This window comes from Tetrao urogallus (assembly GCF_951394365.1).
Source record: "Tetrao urogallus genome assembly, chromosome: 4".
NCBI classification, from domain to species: Eukaryota; Metazoa; Chordata; class Aves; order Galliformes; family Phasianidae; genus Tetrao; species Tetrao urogallus.
Window position 1 is genome coordinate 45,031,955 of NC_136817.1, and position 18,333 is coordinate 45,050,287.

Below are 18,333 nucleotides of genomic sequence, written 5' to 3' on the forward strand. Positions count from 1 at the left end.
CAGATTTGGGGTTACAAAAAATAAAATAAATGCATTTTCAAATGAACTCTATAATTGCTCTTTAACACTGTTCATCTAAATTAACATTTAGGGACAACACTTGTAACACCGCAACGTGATAGAAAGTACAGCAACAATAGCAAGGTGGCGAAGTCTTCAGCTGCAGCAACTGTGGACACAGAAACAAAGGAAAAAATCTGCTTACCTTTGGAAGGCCTCAGTAGTCAGGGATCTCCAGTGAGATACCCTTACCTCCACTGCCAACCCTTAAATGAGGTCTGGGAAGGGGTGGATCATGGCTCCACTCCTTCTGGTCACTCAGATGCATTGCTTGCACCTGAGCTCCCCTAGGTTGGCCCTGCCTTCCCACCAGGTGCTCAATCACTGTTTCAGGTCATGACTTAGCATTTCAGCTACAGTACAGTAGGACACAAAAAATTAAGCAGCATTCAAAAAAAAAAAAAAAAAAAAAAAAAACCACAGAAAGTTTAATCAAGCACTTCAAATTTTAATAAGTTCATAAAAACCATCCTTTTATTCTCTCCACTTTTGACAATACACTTGCCTTGTTTTGTAGAAAAAGCAGCCCCAATATTTACAGCCTCACCTTCATTATTCTTCTAATACTTTTCCTCCATTCCCAACTGCAGAAAACAGAAAACAGATTAAGTAAGATTTAATGTCTGCCCTACTCTGCTTTCTACTAACCCCAGATGATGATTAAAACAGGTCATAAGGATTCCACCATTTTTTGGTCTTTCAGCAGTTGAGAACAGCACAGAAGATTCTTTGAACAAAGCCCAGCAGAGATGATCATATCCCTGACTTACATTTGATTTCTTTCATGTATGACAGTCCACTGATTTAAATCTTCCACAAATTTTGGCTTGTTTTGTATTTTCAAATATAAAATATTTTATTTTAATGCAAAGTTGTTTAATTCTTACTTTTCTTTTATTGTAGTTGCTTACAAAAATGTATTCAAAATAATAGCAGCAGAAGTGATGTCTGAATATCAGCATTATTTTTGTTTCAGAAAGCTGCTTCAGTCACTGCAATGACACTAGCTTTATTATACCTGTTGTGCTCCACGATCCACTAATTTTTACAGTTGACAGTCATGTAAGAAGGGTTATTACTGTGTTATGGCTTTAGCAATAAAGACAAAGTATAAATTTCATGTGGGAATAAACACTTATCAATAAGATGGAACATTTGTCTTTTTAAGTTAGATTCCATTCTGAAGGCTTTATACACAAAATAAGGTGTTTAGAAGCCACTACTGAAAGAACCGAGAGCAGAAAGTGAATTAGCATCAAAAAACTGTTGACTTATTTACAAATGGTGATAAACCACAACAGATAACAACCTCCCCTATTTCTGTAACTGCCAAATGAGAGACGTCAAAAATAAGAAGTATGGATGCATACATTTTAAAATAAACAATTCCTTCCAGTGGCTCAGAAGCCTAATCTGATACAAGCATTTTTCAGATACTCCTGAATGTTTTCCAAGTTGTTTTTAATTAGCAAAATATAATACATACACAACACACACTAAATAACACAACTGACAAAATACAATATGTAAAATCAAAATATATTGATTTAGCTTGCAATTAGCATTTATCTACAACTATCAGACAGTATTTCCAGTTAACTCAATATTCTGTATAATTTAGAACTGTAACAATCATAATGCAAAATAGACAAATTCTAAAAGCAAAAAAAAAAAAGTTTTTCTTGTTATTTAATAGGTTGTTTACTTACTCTTTAGGGATGCTTTCAATATTAGCTGGTAATCATGTTTTTTTAAATTATTATTCAAAACATTAAGCAGTCATTGCCCCACCTGTTGGTCAATGGAAAGATGTGCAACAGTCAACTCCCCCACTTCCAGTCCTCCATGTGACACCTGTGAATACACACCACATCAACCTCAACTGCCATACATTCTGGAGCAGAGTGATCTGATATACAATATCCTGCATAGACAGACATTAAGAGAATACCATAAGATTCTGATAGTACACCTCATAGTCTAAATTTGTAGCTCTTCTGCTACAAATACACTAAATATTTTAAAGATTAGCTCTCTCTACACTTTTATCTAATGAGTCATAATATAAAGATCTGTGTCACCTTTCTAACAACTTGAGCTGTGTGAAGGATTCCTAATTTATGCTCTTTAAAAAAACATTTTTTATTCTCCCAATATGATTTGGAAATCTGACTATACTTTTTAATTAGTTTTATAATATTTACTTCAATACACCTTTTAAAATACCAGTTTTCAGTTTTTATTTAATATTGGGATAATATTTAAATTGTACATAAACACTAGGCAAAAGGAGATGAATAGTTACATGACAAAAACAATAAAGAACAATTGATATTCTTTATTAAGAAAAACATTCAGTAAGCAAAATACATTCATAAAATATATAGACATTCTTCACAATATCTGAAGTATTGAAAAAACACTTGTTAAAAACCCAAACACATAGGTTATCATCATCAGTATGAAACATACACTGGCTCAGCACTTTTAAGGCAAACATGTATGTTATTCTCCTGTTAGCTCACAACAAAATAGACAAAGTTCTGTAACCACGTAACAGAAGCATCTAGAAATAAAATAATAATAGAAAACAGGAGATAATCATATCATATACTTGTTTCTTTCATATAATTATATTAAGTATGCAGAAGTCACAAAACCGAGCCAGACTTGATACCAACCCCATCAAAACAACCCACAAAAAAATTCCCAGACAGTTGGGAGGGCAGAATTTTGCAGAGTTGGTTGCTTCACATGTATTCAGAGATTTCACAAAAGTAATCACTGATTTGAAGAAAACAGAGGTAGAATACAAAGTCATCCTTCATAATTTTCAATAATAAGTCCTTATAACACAGAAATGTTATGTTTGATTGCTCAAGTACTCGTTACTCCTTGAAGCTCACGTTTCTAGGGGAGAGAAAAGACATTTCAAAATAATGCTACTACATTCTAATGAAAATTAATGAAAATTAAGATAAAGCAGTAGTAATAATTAGCAACTTTGTGATCTCTTCTGTTATTCCTAAATATCAACCATTAGCGTACTACCTAAAACTCTCTATTCACTTCACTGACTTATTGCTCAAGTGCTTAACAAAGTAAATGTGAGCTGAGGAGGAAGACAAATTCTTGAGAGGATTAAATCAGATCACAGAAATACAGTTACAGAACAATGCAATTACAGTGTATGCTTTACTGTGTTAAGTTCCCTGGAAGGAATAAGTAGATAGACTGAAAGATGATGATAGATGTGCAGAGATTATTCTCATGTACTTATCCACAATACATTTATAAGGTAAGACAGTAATTTAGTTTGCATATGAATTAAAAAATACTTTCTTTCAAAACACATACTTTGTGAAATTGGAATATTTGCTGATAGGATCTGATAATGACATAAAAACTAAGTAGGAAAAGTAGAAGGATAAAATGGTATTCTTGGTATTATACATGGTATTCTTCAAGTATATCAACCAGCCTACATTGCATTCAACTATAAAGCAAGAAAGAATAAGGACAATACTCTACTAATTACGTTCATTCTAAGAAATATATTACTTATCATTATCTTAAGAACAATACAGAAATGATCCACAGACTACTAGGCAAAATGTTGATTTAATATGCAACAAGGTTTGCTTAATGACTCACCAGTGAAGCAAAAGAAAAAAAAAAAGACGACAACTCCTGTGTTGTCCTCATTAATATTTTATTTTTGTTTCTTAGTTTCACTGTCAAAAACTTGTGGAAGAAAAATTGCTGGCAATGTGGATCAGGCCACACTGACCTCAGTTCTCAGGAAACTTACATTTTATTAACAAAAGCAAGCCTAAGAACAGGACATATGTATTTACCAACATAAATAGCTTAAACTCTTGTCAGTTTGGAATTCTGCTTCCCAGAGCTAGCAGACAGACAGTTACATTCATAAGCTTATTGCCTGATACGCTATTTACCAAAATAATCACTGCTCTCTCTCCCTGTCTTTCCATTCTTCACTGCAATGTGTTACACAGTATGGGAAAGACAGGACGTGAAGTCGGCGATGCCTGTAGCATGTAACAGACATCATCTAAAACAATACTCTCTAGAAGAATAAAAATGACAGTGAAAATGAACAAACTGATTAAGACCTCTTTTTTTTTGGACTCTGATGATCACGTTCTTAGATATTTATAGCTTTTAAGCACTAACAATGCAAAATACAGTAATAATTTTTATGCACTTTTAGATACTATTTTATCTAACATGTTGAGATCAAATTCATTCTTGTTGGACTTTTTCCTACATAGTGTCTCTTGAATTTTATTTCTCATAATATGAACCATTTGTCATTTGCAGATAAAAATTAACAGTAATAAATTGACCATATATACCTGGACATAATTAATAACAGTAGTAAGCAGGCAATATATATTTGGGAGCTGTCAGCTGGCACAAGACCATTAACAAAAACAGGAATGGGAATCCATTATATGGTCTTTGGAGAGCACTTTGCATCTACTGTTTCCAATCAAAATTTCATAGTAGAAGACAACAAAAGAAGAATTAAGCACCACCTAAAGTGTTGAAGAACTTCATATAATTAAAAAGGTATTATCTAGAAACCATTTAACTTAGATGGAAACAAAGTGACTAAATCAAATCACTTACTTTTCAGTTGCTCCTTGATCAGCTGTCCCTACAACTGCACGATCTGGAGAACGTGAGGGAGATCTTAATGTAGAACTGAGAGGAGGTGAAGCACGTAATGACGACGTAGAGAGACCATGTCGACGCATTTCCTGAATTGCACGCTCTCTACCAACAGACAGCAATTTCAGTTACAAAATACTTCACTACTGCAGGGTGTCAGAACAAAAAAAAATGTTTTATATTTTACTTTGGCGATTATCACAATAGTTTGCAAAGAGTCTTGTTTTCTTGTAGTGTCTTTCAGTTCTCCTCTCACATTTATGATAATGGATTGTTTTTAGTGCAATAGTAAATTCACAAAATGTAGGAAGGAAATCAGAAATCACTTTTTTTTTTAATTAAACAGTTTTCCAGTTATTAGTTTTACATCAGGTCATGAGAAAATCAGATTTTGCATAACAACAGGAACACAATTTTCCATATCAATTATGTTTTCATGTTTAAAAAAAAAAGCAACAGTTTTAAAAATGAGAAAGAGAACCACCTCAATATGAAGAAAACAACCTCTTACCGTTCAAATCTTTCAGTCGTTAGCTGTCTTTTTAAAACATCATAGTCAGTCTGCAGCTGCGCAACTTTACTTCGAAGTGTGGAAACCTCTCTATTATGACTGCTTCTAAAAAAAACCATCAGAAGCAACAACGTTTTCTTTGAACGCCAATAGATAGGAGCTCAGAGGAATTAGAGCAAGTCAACAAAAGAAAACCAGAAACTCAACATGCTGTTTCATACAGACCAAATCACAGAGACAGATTAGAAGGAGAGCCAAGCAATTCCGTGGCATGCGTGTAGAAGAATCTAAGGTGAGAAAGATGTGAGAAGCTACTAAGTCTCTCATTACATCTTTACTACAACACACTATATTCTTTTTCAGGCAAAGATAAGCAGCAATGTTCTATAAAAGCAGACAAATTAATTACATTACTATTCTACTGATTGTCTTCTGTTGCAATATTGAATTGTTTTTATGCGTACAGTGAAAAAGAAGAAAAAAATAGTAGCCACTCATAAAAAGTACAAACATAACTGATATAACTGCAGTAAAAAGTATCAGTCTAGAAGGGAACATAACTGAATAACATCTAAATGTTATTAACTGGTATTAATACAAGCTCAAACCAGCAAAATCTGCAAGTTTGCCAAGTGCACTCCTAATTTTGGGGTCAATTGTTTCAACCTCAAGAATCAAAAAGAAAAACAGCCCTGAAAATCTTAAGTGACATAATTAAAAATGTTTCTCAGCAAATCACTGATCTGGACAATTCAACGGTCGACTGCAAAACACTCCAAATTGCATTACAGAACAGAAAAAAAAAAGAAGTCACTCACAACCCTTCAATACTTCAATCACAGTTGTGAGCATTTAAAGCTTCTGTCCTTTAGACTCCAAGTACTACAAAAACTGAATAGTAGAAAATGGAAGCATATGCAACTAGTTCTTACACCTGAACACAAGCCTGGCAAGATGAGGAACCTCCAATATAAACACAGTATTGACATTTGCAATAAAGAAGAAAGGAACCTTAAAATGCATTCAGAAGAAATCTTTTGAAAGAAATACTATGAAGTGATTGAAACAAAGTTTTGTATTTTTGGCATGCAAGAAGCTAAATTTATGTTAAATGAAAACCTCATTCTTTTCTTGTTTTGTAATTTCCATGTTTTATTTCACAGTCAGGACATTCCATTAGTTTATATCTTTGTACGTGATTAAAATTCTTTTTTTCTCAAGTAAACAAAATTCAGCAAATCTAAAACATGAAGCAATGAGATGCACAGAAGTGATCGATACCATCACCGTCTATACCTTTACTGAGATCATCATTATTTGATGTATGGCATCAATTGTCAGTAGTAAGCCTTTACACACATCAATCCAAAGTGATTTTCTTGACATTTGTGTCATCACACATAGCTTTTAACAGTTCAGGTATGTTATATTCTACTTCTTGTAATAGGGAAGCATTATCTGTCCTTTTACTTTCTGCATGTTTCCCTTCTCAACCTACTGCAATGTTCTTTTATTCTTTTCTGAAATTTAGTTTGACTTCAGGCTTCATCTTCATCTACACTCAGCCGCTATTTCAGCATCTTGCTATTCAGTGCAAAGTTACCACTACAATCACTGGCTAATGATCCCCACAAGAATAAATGGTGTTACCATGTTATGATGTTATGAGACCTAAAATGAAAACTTCAAAACTTAGTTTACTGAAATTTTACATAAAGAGTTATAATGAAAGTGCTGTCCACATTCACTGCAGGTATTGGTTTCAGTTCTTTTGGCTTTTGACTGTCTCCAAAGAGGGAGACTCCCCAAGCTCTCTGTGCAATGGCAGAGTCAAAAAGTGCTCGCTTAGAAGGAATCTCGTGTTCCCACTGGTGCTCATTGCCCATCGTCCCTGTCACTGGGCACCACAGAACAGACACTGGCTCTGTCTTCCCTCCTGTTCAGTTATTTACATACATTGATAGATCCTCTCCAGAGCCTTCTGGTCTCCAAGATAAGCAGCCTGAGCTCTCCCAGCCTTTTCCTCATAGGAGATGCTCCAGTCCCTTAAACATCTTCGTGGCCCTTCATTGGACTCAATCCATTAAGTCCATATCACTCTTCTACTGGGGAGCCCAGAACTGGACACAAAGCCCCAGGTGGGGCCTCACCAGTGCTGTGAAGAGGGGAAGGACCACTTCCCTTGATCTCGGAGGAAAGGATTTTAGTGATTGCACTGAAAAGATGGGAGAGTTATATCAGACAAATGAATTTAAGGAAATGTGTAACTTACCTCATTTTGACATGAAAAAAAGAGTCTGATGTGAGAAAGAATGATGACTAGCAGAGAAAGTACAGCAAACATTTTGGAATAAACACTGTGAGTGGCGAGAGAAATTTCTGCTTATTCTCAAGACTGTGAAAACAAACTTAGCAAGGTGTACCTTCCGATTAGAGAAGGTTTGTTTTAGAATTCTCATTTGAATTCACTGCTAGTGCTAAACTGAATTCCACCAGATTTATTAATTTAAGTGATATGAAAGAGAAATTTTTCACTAAACAATGCCACAATTGGCCAAAAGGTCTATGCAAAAATCTACTCAGCCACACTGAACATCAAGAATTTGACTGTAAGTGCCAGAATAAAGGAAAAAAAGTCTATTTGTAGCCCACATAACACATATAACTTAAAACTTACAGTTTCCCCTCAGCAAGTGTTAGCTTGTCTTTCAGTAACTGAATTTCTGAGTCTTTTTCATGAGACGTTAAATGGTTCTGAAATTCTTTATCTCTACTGGTAGCCAGCAATGTTTCAAGATTCTGAATTGTAAGTCTCTCACTGGATAACTGCTTTTTCAGCAACTCTGCTTCTGATTTAACATCTTCTAATTCACTTAGAACCTAGGGCACAAATTTTATTCATAATTAATACACTGTTTTACAAACACAAACAGCTCTCTTTCCTGAAGAGCTGTAAAAAACAACATGATTGGAAGTTTCATAAAAGTGAAAAGGAAACTGAGCTCAAAAAACACACTGAGGCAGAGAAATATTTAAAACTATACTTAATTAAGAAATATTCAAATATCTGTCAAAAAGTTTTACTGGGAACTGGATTATTGAGTGTGTAGGCACTTGGATAGTGCACGCATTTGCACAGGTATAAAAACAGTACATACTATACTTGATTTTATTTGACTAGGATGGCTCAATTAGTTTCCTAATTTTTGCTGAAATTGTAGAATTGTTTGGTTTTGTTATTAATTTTACCAATATAAAGAAATTCTGTGGGGATGAAAACCACAGTTCTCAAGGTCTTGAATAATCCACTAGGAGAAAGCTTAATAAAATCACTAAGCAAAAACACTGATTGGTGCAATAACCAGAAAAACAAATGATGTAAATTGACAAATTTTACTCTCTGAGGCAATGTATTCTTTTTCTTCAAAAACCATTAAAAACAAAAAACATGAAAAGCAAAATATGATTTATTCTAAAAATTAAATTTGCTTTCGCTGCTTACCCTTTCATAATCCATGCTTTTAGACGCAAGCTGTCGAGATAAAAGGTCTTTGCTAGCTTCAAGTTTAACACAAAGTTCTCTCACAGAAGTCAGGTCAGCCAACACAGAGGACTTATCCTGATGTTCACGTTTAATGTCCTCTTCCAATTTAGACATATTTTTTGTAATGGAGGAGATCTGAGATTCATAAGCTTGATGTGCAATCATATGCTAAACAAAACCAAATATGGATACCTTTTCAGGAACATTAGTAGTCATCTCCCGGTTAACAGATTTTTATTTTAATATTTCCTTTAGCCTTCAAAAATTAACTTTCCCTAAAAAATTAATTTTAGATTATTTTTCTTTTCTCTTTCTAAATCACAGCTAAGAACAACTGATAAATAGTCTCTGCATTTTTAAATCACCATCTCAAAGAATTATACACGCACATATACATGTACAGACAGGAGTAGAAGGAAGCTGGAATTCAGAACAGAATTAGAAGTTTCAAACTTCAAAGTACAATTAATTTATTTAGTCATGTCACATTATTTTGTCTCTTATCTGCTTTGGTAATTAAAAGCACGAAATAAAATATGGTCAGTCCAGAACTATTTATATGTTCCAAAACTTCCTTGACCTCCATTTACTGTTTCTGGAATATAAACCTCATTATTTTAAAACCATTGCATTAGGTTACTGCACTTCGTAAACCTGATTCTGGAATTTGGACTACTACTTATTAAATATTATCAGATTTGTGCATTTAACCTAGCCACCAATGCTTGAAATACTTCATCCAAAGCTTCAGATAAAATCAAGATCTAAGCTCACACAATGCTCACAAAGACAGATGGAAATATTTTGAAGCAACTAAGTAAAAGTTTATCACAGAGACTATAACAATGACCACCCTACAGAAGAGATCTTAAAATACATGCTGAGATTCTAATTTTGGGAAGCTAGGGAAGGGAGGTTAGAGAAGGAAAAAGTCTATCTAACCAGAATTAGCTGCTGTTTCAAAAATCACCATCCATAACTGAAGCAGTTATACATAGGAATTAATTTATGTTCAAGAATAGAAAGAAGTATGTTGACACCTCACTTTCTTGACAGAATTGCACTGTGTAGGTTATTACCTCTTGAATCTCTTTTTCCAGAAGTTCTACTCTCTCTCGAAGATGTCTCCGATCCGTATCTACAGAAAGGAGTTCAAGCCGTATTGAGCTACTTTCCCCTTCAGCTTGATGAGCCTTGATTTCCCAGTCCTCAGCTTGTGTATGAAGCATTCGGAACTTCTCTAACAATTCTTGGTTCTCTTTTTCCTAGGCGAAGCAGTAAAACACTCTGCAATCATCAACATACCTTCAGAGAGCTTGGCCTTTTTTCACACCTATGAAATACTCCCCATATATTTTTCATCAGAAAGTAGAAACATTCTCCATCATCTTACTCCTCTTATCTTGGCAATTAGTAAAGGGCATCATTCCTTTTACAAGACCAAATCACAAACAAATGCTGATGGCACTGAGTTTTATTAAACAGAAGTATTGACATCTAGCTGCTACTAGTAAGTTTTAAGGCTTCCATGTTAAAGGTTCTTTTGAACTTCTTTGTGTTGTCGAGGGTCACATTACAGAGATGTACTCATCACAGTATTTTTTTCATGAAATTCCATCAGAAGACCATTTTTGGCCATTTTTCCTATCATACTCTTGTTAATGTGTATATTACAGCAACACTTGAAAGACCCACCTGGCATAAGCAGCCTATAATGAAATTACAAAATTGCAAACTTTAGTGCTTGTAAGATATGCAATGACAGAATAACTGCTGCCCAAAAATTTTAATTTTGCCCACCTGCAAATGTACGTTATAAGACAATGCTTAACCTTTCTTCTTTATTTAGCCCCATTCCTTTTTTTCTCCTGTTCATTCAGTGCACAGCAGGATGAGCATACTGCTAGTAGGAATCAGATTTATCTAGTGAGGAAAACTATTGTTTGTGAAATTCTTCTGTATTTCTGGCACAACTTGGAAGGTACAGGCAAAAATAGGGGCATTCGGATGCAGAAACTCACAATCAAGCAACTGAACACTATGCAGAAAAGTAAATTCTTGTCTCTGCAGACAACATTCACATGTTGTGACAAATCCCTGAAATTAACCTTTCATAACTGGCAAATTAAATTCTACAGTTTCTTGGTACCTGACTTGAATGATTGTACTCCAATTCACCGCATTTGTAGCTTTGGACATAATGACATATAGTTATAAACACTCTTATCAACTAAGCTACAAGAGTTTTAAATTGAAGGTTCAAAGCTACTGACCATTAGTTCTTCTCTGTGCTTCAGTTTATACTTATAAATTGTATTCGAATTTACAGACATTCATCTAGCCCATGCAAATTGAAGTCAGATCAAAACTCATTCTTTTACAGCCAATTTCACATAAATTTGCTAGTTCATGTTGTCTTGACTACTTATTCAGTATTGATTCATATAGAATCAAGAAAAGTAGTCCACTTATTTTAAGTACTTATAAGATTTAGTACACACACTTCACACTTTTGAATCGAAGTATGAGAATAAAATACATTTAGCAAGAGCACTGTTTTGTCAGGACAGCAAAAAGACTGAAATCTTATTGACCATGGAGAAAACATTCCAATATGCTATTTTTACAATGTCTTACAGAAGAACTACACCTACAATTTCTCTTTTATTTTTTTTTTTTTTCAAATATTAAAAACTATAATTCATGCTTGCTTGTTGTCTATAATCATAATAGAGTAACAGATATTTTACTTGTTGACTTACTAAAACTCACAAAACTCAAGAAGTAAAACAACATTCAAATATTTGTTTGTCATTCACCAGTGTCATGGAGAACTGAAACATCAGCGAAATTCTGTGCACCAGAATTCAATCAAAGTTCTATATGAATTCACTACTAAAAAAGTATTGCAGATAAAGCAGGGGGAAAAAAAAAAAGAAAAAGAAGAAGAAAAAGGAGGGGTAGTAGGTAAGGAGAGAACAGGACATAAAATTCCCATTTCTTAATTTGTTTGCAATATCCTAACAAAACCGTGTTATATTCTAAACCTAATGACGTTACCAGAAACAGCAATGGGTGCCTACAGAAAAAGATTTACCTTTGAAGCTATCAGACTCTCAAATCTGGAAACTTCAGTTATATAATTATGCACTCTTGTTTTCATTTCTTCCTTTTCACGTATTGCATCTTGAAGCTCAGAACTAACAGCCTAAAATGATTACATAAAGGCAAAATAGTGCATTACAGGAAATTTATCTCTTTATATTACTGTATCAGACAAGCAAAGTAATTACACGTGCCCTAGATGTTATTCTTAAACTTTTAAGTAGTTTAGTCAAAATCCTTTGGCATCAGTAGGGTTCAAAAATATCCCTATTGCCTTAGCTATAAAAGAACGCTTTCCAGGAAAGAATAAACACAGAACAATGTGGAACAACGAATATCATATCAATTCATAAAATCTACAGCTTTTCTGGCAGCATAGCTATAGCTGTTTGGAAAACCTGGTATACACATGTTTGGGAGCTGGAAATTTTTTTAGCCACAGAAGAAATCATTCCTGATACAGGAAGGTTTTGTGTGCTGAATCACTACAAAAACCAACTTTGTAACAAAAGAACATTACTTTAAAGTCAAATTGCAAAGTAAATTAACTAAAAGTATTATTAAGACTGTATTTAAACATCAAAAATGCTTCAGGGAGTTTACTTGAGATCTTGGAACTGCTAACTCTGGCCCTCTCTGAGGTTCAGCTCTGTGTCCTCATGTATGAGAGCTAAAAAGACACCTACATTTTATCTTGACTATCAAATATGTTTCTTCCACAGCTACCTGGGAAAGATTTAGTCACTGAAGTTTGATATTTAACACTTCATCTTATTAGATGCCTGTGGAGGCATTTCTAATTTCAATAATATGCCCACATATCTGTATACTGTAACACAGGATTTACAGAAACGATCAGAGTACTACATCACGTGGAATACCTTTCTGTAATACACATTTTAGCTCCAGACTCAGTAGAGTTGATTGAATGGAAAAACATGATTTAACAGACAAGGCATTTACAGTGATTTCAAATAAGCATTTGTATCTCAGCACCAAAATTGTACAAAGTATTTGAATCTTATGATGAGCAGCAATGGCTGTATTGTTATGCAAACTGAATGGGCAGTGAGGAGTTGCAACAAAACTTCAGGCAAGCTCTGTAAAGCAAATTCGCATACTAACTACCTTTTCTAATGTTTAACCTGATGAAACAACTTTACTTACCCTAAAAACACTGGGTAGTTTTTTTTAGAAATTGCTCGTATGCACATTCTCTTGCATGGTGACATCCACCTCATGCATTTGGAACTGGGAGACTTTCAGTGAGCAGTAATCAATTAGTGCACAAAACTCATTATTCCTCAGCACTTTAAATGAGGGATTAACAAAAGAGCGCACATTTCAGCCTTTCCCAGCTGCAAATCCCAGACTCAGAGAATTCCAAATAAGAACAAATGGAGCAATGATGACTAGGAAGCGTGCATGTGGACATACACTACATATGCTGTTTGTGTTCTTTGGAAGAATGAGCCTAACACAACAGTGGTTGCTTTAACTCCTGAACCCTAGGGGACATCTCAAGATGCAGATCCTGCAGTGATGACAATCAAACACGGAACCTCTCAACCACTTCTATTTTAGAGTTTTTATTTAACCTAAACCATCAACTTGAAGTAGTTCATCTTTCACCAAAACAAATTATGATACTCTAAGACAACAGGTAATCCCTCAAGGCATTAAAGATTTTATTTCAACTTTGATTTTTATAACTGATAGAAATTTAATTTATGCACTAGTAGAATGCACCTTACAAAGAAAGTGTTCAGTCATCAGCAACTGAAAGGGATTGTATGCCTCTCTGCTAGAAGATTGACCACAAATACACACAAACTAACACTCTGAGCCCTCCGAGCAATCGTAAACCACTTCCCATCTACTTTTTAGCCCAAAGCTACTGACTGGCTAGTTGCTAGCAAGCAGTTACAACTCTGAACTACTAGAAGAAAGATTAAATTATTATGGAAAAATTAAATAATATAAAAGTACATAACAAAAATAAAAGATAAGGTTCTGCAAAGTCAAATAAAGTACGTGAATGGGATCTCCGCCAAAATAAATTATAAAAACAAATCTAACACGCACACTCACATAAGAAATACATTCCCAAAAAAGCTGCAATATACAGCCAAATTCTAAGATACTACCTCACTAAGACACCTACCTCACCAAAGCAAAGACAATCCAATAAGAATGTTTTCTCCAGGCACCTTTGAATTCACCATCTAAAAACCCCACACTATTTTGACACAATGGAAAGGGAACCTCTACTATTTCTTATCAACTGTGCATCCTTATCCATTCCTGAAATCAGGAAACAAATTCAGACTATTCAGACTGTCATATCATAAAATAAATTTTCTTTAATCTAACTTGTAACCTTTAAACTATTCCATTTTCTCACCAGAATTAATCTTTCCCAATTAATCAGTAGAGCAGACTTCCTGTAGAGCAATGCAAAAAAAAAGGAAACTGACCTTGCCAGAATTGAACATTAAGCATCAGCCAGTGCTTCTTTACAGCCACCATTATCAAGTTCCTTAGAAAATAAACATTAATATCTATATTCAAAACACCCTGATTTCAAAATGTGGCATAATTCACCAAATACATCCAATGCTTCATGAAGGTGATGGATAAAACTAAATAATCACTATGCACTAGAATGTATTCTGATGAACTAACAATATTCTTTTTTCCTCTCTATATGTAATCTTTTAATAACTACTTTTTTTTTTTTTTTTTTTAAGCAATAACTGGCAACTATGATGCGATATAACCAAGTAAGAAAATTTCATTATAAGAAAAGCAATTATGTCCTCAATTTATTTTATTTAGGTTTCTTTTTTAACCTGGGGAAGATTGACTAAAAGGAACGTTTGTTTATGTATCTCTTATTGTACTGACTATGCATTTACAAATTCCTGGCTTAATTGCTTTTGTATTTTCTGCCCAGTAACTGTTACTACACCAGCATTCAAGAAATGCCAACAATTAATTATAATAAATCAAACTCAAGATGCAGCAGTTTGCAGATAAGCAAACAATAAATAATTCAATATTTCAGCAGTATGTTCTATCTTCATACCTGGTTTTCTCTGGTCATTGTAGCCAGATCATCTTGTAGCCGTCTATTTTCTTTCAGAGCTATTTCCTTTACTCTTCCTGTTTCTGCAATCTCTGTGTGGGATGCATCAAGTTGGCGACGCAAGCTAGATATCTCACGGTCTCTGCTGCTCAAGAGGTCCTTCAGCTGGCTATTGAGGGAGAGATTTTTGAAAATCTTATTTAAGATGCCCCTTCTCACACTATACTGCATACTGCTGAAAATTATCAAACATGGATTTTATACACACAGAAAGTTTTTTGTTGTTGTTTCCTTCTTCTCTTTTCAAATGGTACAATTCTCACTCTCCAAGACTGACAAACAAGCATAAGCTAAGCATGAAAGTAACTTAAGGGTGTGACATTAAGATATACAAATAATAAAAATGATGCTTAAAAATAGACAAGGTGGAAAGATCAGATGAAACAGCTAAAAACTAAATAAATATATTTTATTAAAGACTATACTTGTAGCTTAAGCTTGAAGAATTAACTTATCAAAATTAGAGATCAGCTCCTGAGTTTTAACTGGGTAAATCTAATAATCTAATAATACCTAATGGAGTACTTGGAATACTAAAAAGCCAGTTCTTAATTGAGAACAAAGAAATGTTACCAATTTGGTAAAGTAAGAATAGACAAACAATTGCTAATTTGTAATTGCTGTCTTAACAGTAACCCAGCACCCTGCCATTTAATTGCAGGAGTCTCTTTAACAGTTCTATACATTTTACTCTATTGCATATGCTCATTTACTTGTCCTAAACAGAATTCAATTATTTGCACTGAAGTAATTAAAATTATCATCTACTTTCACTGTAAGGTCACTGAAGACACTTATTGGAGAAAGCCAAGACACCGAAGAAACTCTCTGAAGAAAGCTTTTACTTACTCTGTTGACGACTCCAGCTCAGAGAGTGTTAGCCGTAAGTGAGTAATTGTCTTTTCCTATGAAAATAAAAGCAAAAATTGTCCTAGGTATTACTGCAACGTTCTAGGATAGCTCAAGTTAAAAATCTTTATATTTAAACCTTTATTTTAACACTTGTCAATAAGTAATTGCATCTTTGCACATTCAGATTTTCAGGGTTTTTTTCTGTATTGAGAAAGGCTTGTCATGTCACCAAAAATAGATGGGATCTCAATATATACCTCGAACTACAAAGAGGGAAAAATATTTTTACTTTCTTGAAGTGTTCAGGGAACACGTTAACAGTAATAATTAAAACTTTATTAAGTTGGCAAATGACTTCATATTGCCTAGGTCTAAACACGGAGCTCATGTGGTGCCTAGAGATTTACCCAGGCTTTGCTTTCAAAGCAAAATGCCTCCCTGAAACTTAACAGCTTTGAAAATCCCAAGATAAGAGCATAGAGTAGTACTTTCACAGCACATACCTTATTAGCTAAGTTGTCATCTAAGCACGCAATTCTTTCTGTTTTTTCATCTACAGTTTCTTGAAGATTATCCTTTTCTTTGTCCAAAACAGTAATAGTACTTCTAAGCACATTGACTGCCTCATCCTGTGAAGTGCTCTTCTGGTTTAACCTATCTATAAATATCACAGTAAGTATTCTTGTCTTTAGAATAGGAAACAAAGGTAAAAATAACTATTGATCACCTATTTTCTCCTCTAGCTTTACAATTTCTTCTTGAGCTGACTGAAGTTCATCCTTTTTGAGAGACAACCGGTGCTGTAAGTCTTCCACAGTTCTCTGGAGTTGTTCATTTAAGAGGCTGGAAAATCAGTACACCATTGAAAGACATTTGGGAACTCTTAGTTTGGGTTCTTCAACTTGCATCTCCTGAACTGCTTGAAATTCTGTAACAGTTCCAGCATAACCTCATGATGGGACTGTATGACAGCTAAGATTGCTGAGACCAAAACCACCTCCTTGCTTTGGACCCCTGCAGCAAATCCACCTTAACACCATTCCAAAATGGAGCCATGGAACCCCTGTGAAACTACCACATTAAACTGAAACATTCACATCCTCTGACTTTTCTTAGAAGAAAAGCTTTTCATTTTTCCAGAATACAAAGTAGCTGCAGGTAAAAGTTACTTTTACTCTATTTAGGATTAAACTTCAGAGGACAAAAAGATGCTCTACACAGGGCAATAACAAAGTGGATCCAAGCGCTAAAATGACTACAGCCCTTTTCCTTATCTCCTGCTTTTTAAAGGTAATGATGCTTTCTGCTAAAATTGTAAGGAGTCTCACAAGATATTCCAGCTCTACGAATTATGTCACAATTTTACAAACAAATACACTAATGGTTTTACCTACAAATAGCTTTTGAGTAATTTGGAGTATTATATAAACTCTGAGGATTGCTTCTGAACTTCAGCTCTTTACAGCTGTAAGTACAGAATAGTACTGCTTTGCTTTATATATGTTTTTGGGTTTTTTTTCAAGGGGGTTGGGAGGGTATGTTGTAGTGTGGAGACAGACACTGGTTTCACTTGTAAAACATCCAAAACATCTAATCTAACAGCATAACCTTACATCCAAGGCTCTCATTTTTACCTAAGTCAAATGCAAGATTTTCAAATGTCTGCCCAGATTTATTCCGATTTCTATTTCCACATTTTGTAAGGCCTTTTCTTGTCTCTGAATGAAATACCTGATGGAAGCTCCGAAACAATTTGAAAGACCAGCAGTGATCCTTCAAGTTTAAGCAGGCCTCCACAAAACACATACATATACTTAATCCTGCAATTTTGAGCAAATAAAATCCCTTCTGACTGGACCTAAGGGTCATAAGATGCCAACATGCAAAGATGAAGTATGCTTTGGATAGTACTAGCATATAAAAGAGAGACAAGAAAAACAGCTCAAACAAGACGCCATTACAGAAAGGCTCTCCATGAACTACTCAACTGTCAAGTATCAGTGATGCTTAACATAAAATCGTCAGTATTATTTACACCTGTGTAAAACCAGAACAATTTGGTCCTACTCCTACAGTTTGTAAACACACCGGTCTTCATTTTAGCAAACTGCATTCTTAAGTCCTTTGAGAACTTTTTGTTCTGCTACATTCATAAACAGAAAACACGGTTGTTGGAGGAAACCGTTCTAAAAGGAGAAATTTTTCATTCACAGTTTGCGATAAAAAGCATCAATATTTCTGGTCATTAAATACATCCAGAAGTTTGGTATAAAAAGCTATACCAATATTTTTTCCTTATTCATATTTACATTTCCTTAAGATAAATAATGTATAGTGGTTTTTTTTCAGCTATCTCAAGGTCCTTCCTAAGATCTTATCTCTGCTATGTTTGTAGAGTAAAATCATGTTACTGTC

The 18,333-nt window shown here is 34.4% G+C and overlaps 1 protein-coding gene across 1 annotated transcript in view; it reads right to left on the reverse strand.

Moving 5' to 3' along the window:
• Positions 1 to 1,880: 1,880 nt before the first annotated feature.
• The window catches only part of CEP135 (centrosomal protein 135), a gene marked incomplete at both ends in the record, with an annotated part of 29,187 nt that continues 12,734 nt past the window's right edge, over positions 1,881 to 18,333 (reverse strand). Inside the window, 11 exons of the mRNA XM_079534719.1 lie at positions 1,881 to 1,914; positions 4,717 to 4,863; positions 5,270 to 5,374; positions 7,947 to 8,149; positions 8,772 to 8,981; positions 9,893 to 10,078; positions 11,911 to 12,021; positions 15,007 to 15,175; positions 15,916 to 15,971; positions 16,422 to 16,576; positions 16,646 to 16,761. Of these exons, the coding sequence (XP_079390845.1) occupies positions 1,881 to 1,914; positions 4,717 to 4,863; positions 5,270 to 5,374; positions 7,947 to 8,149; positions 8,772 to 8,981; positions 9,893 to 10,078; positions 11,911 to 12,021; positions 15,007 to 15,175; positions 15,916 to 15,971; positions 16,422 to 16,576; positions 16,646 to 16,761 (1,492 nt within the window). The remainder of the gene's footprint in view (positions 1,915 to 4,716; positions 4,864 to 5,269; positions 5,375 to 7,946; positions 8,150 to 8,771; positions 8,982 to 9,892; positions 10,079 to 11,910; positions 12,022 to 15,006; positions 15,176 to 15,915; positions 15,972 to 16,421; positions 16,577 to 16,645; positions 16,762 to 18,333) is intronic.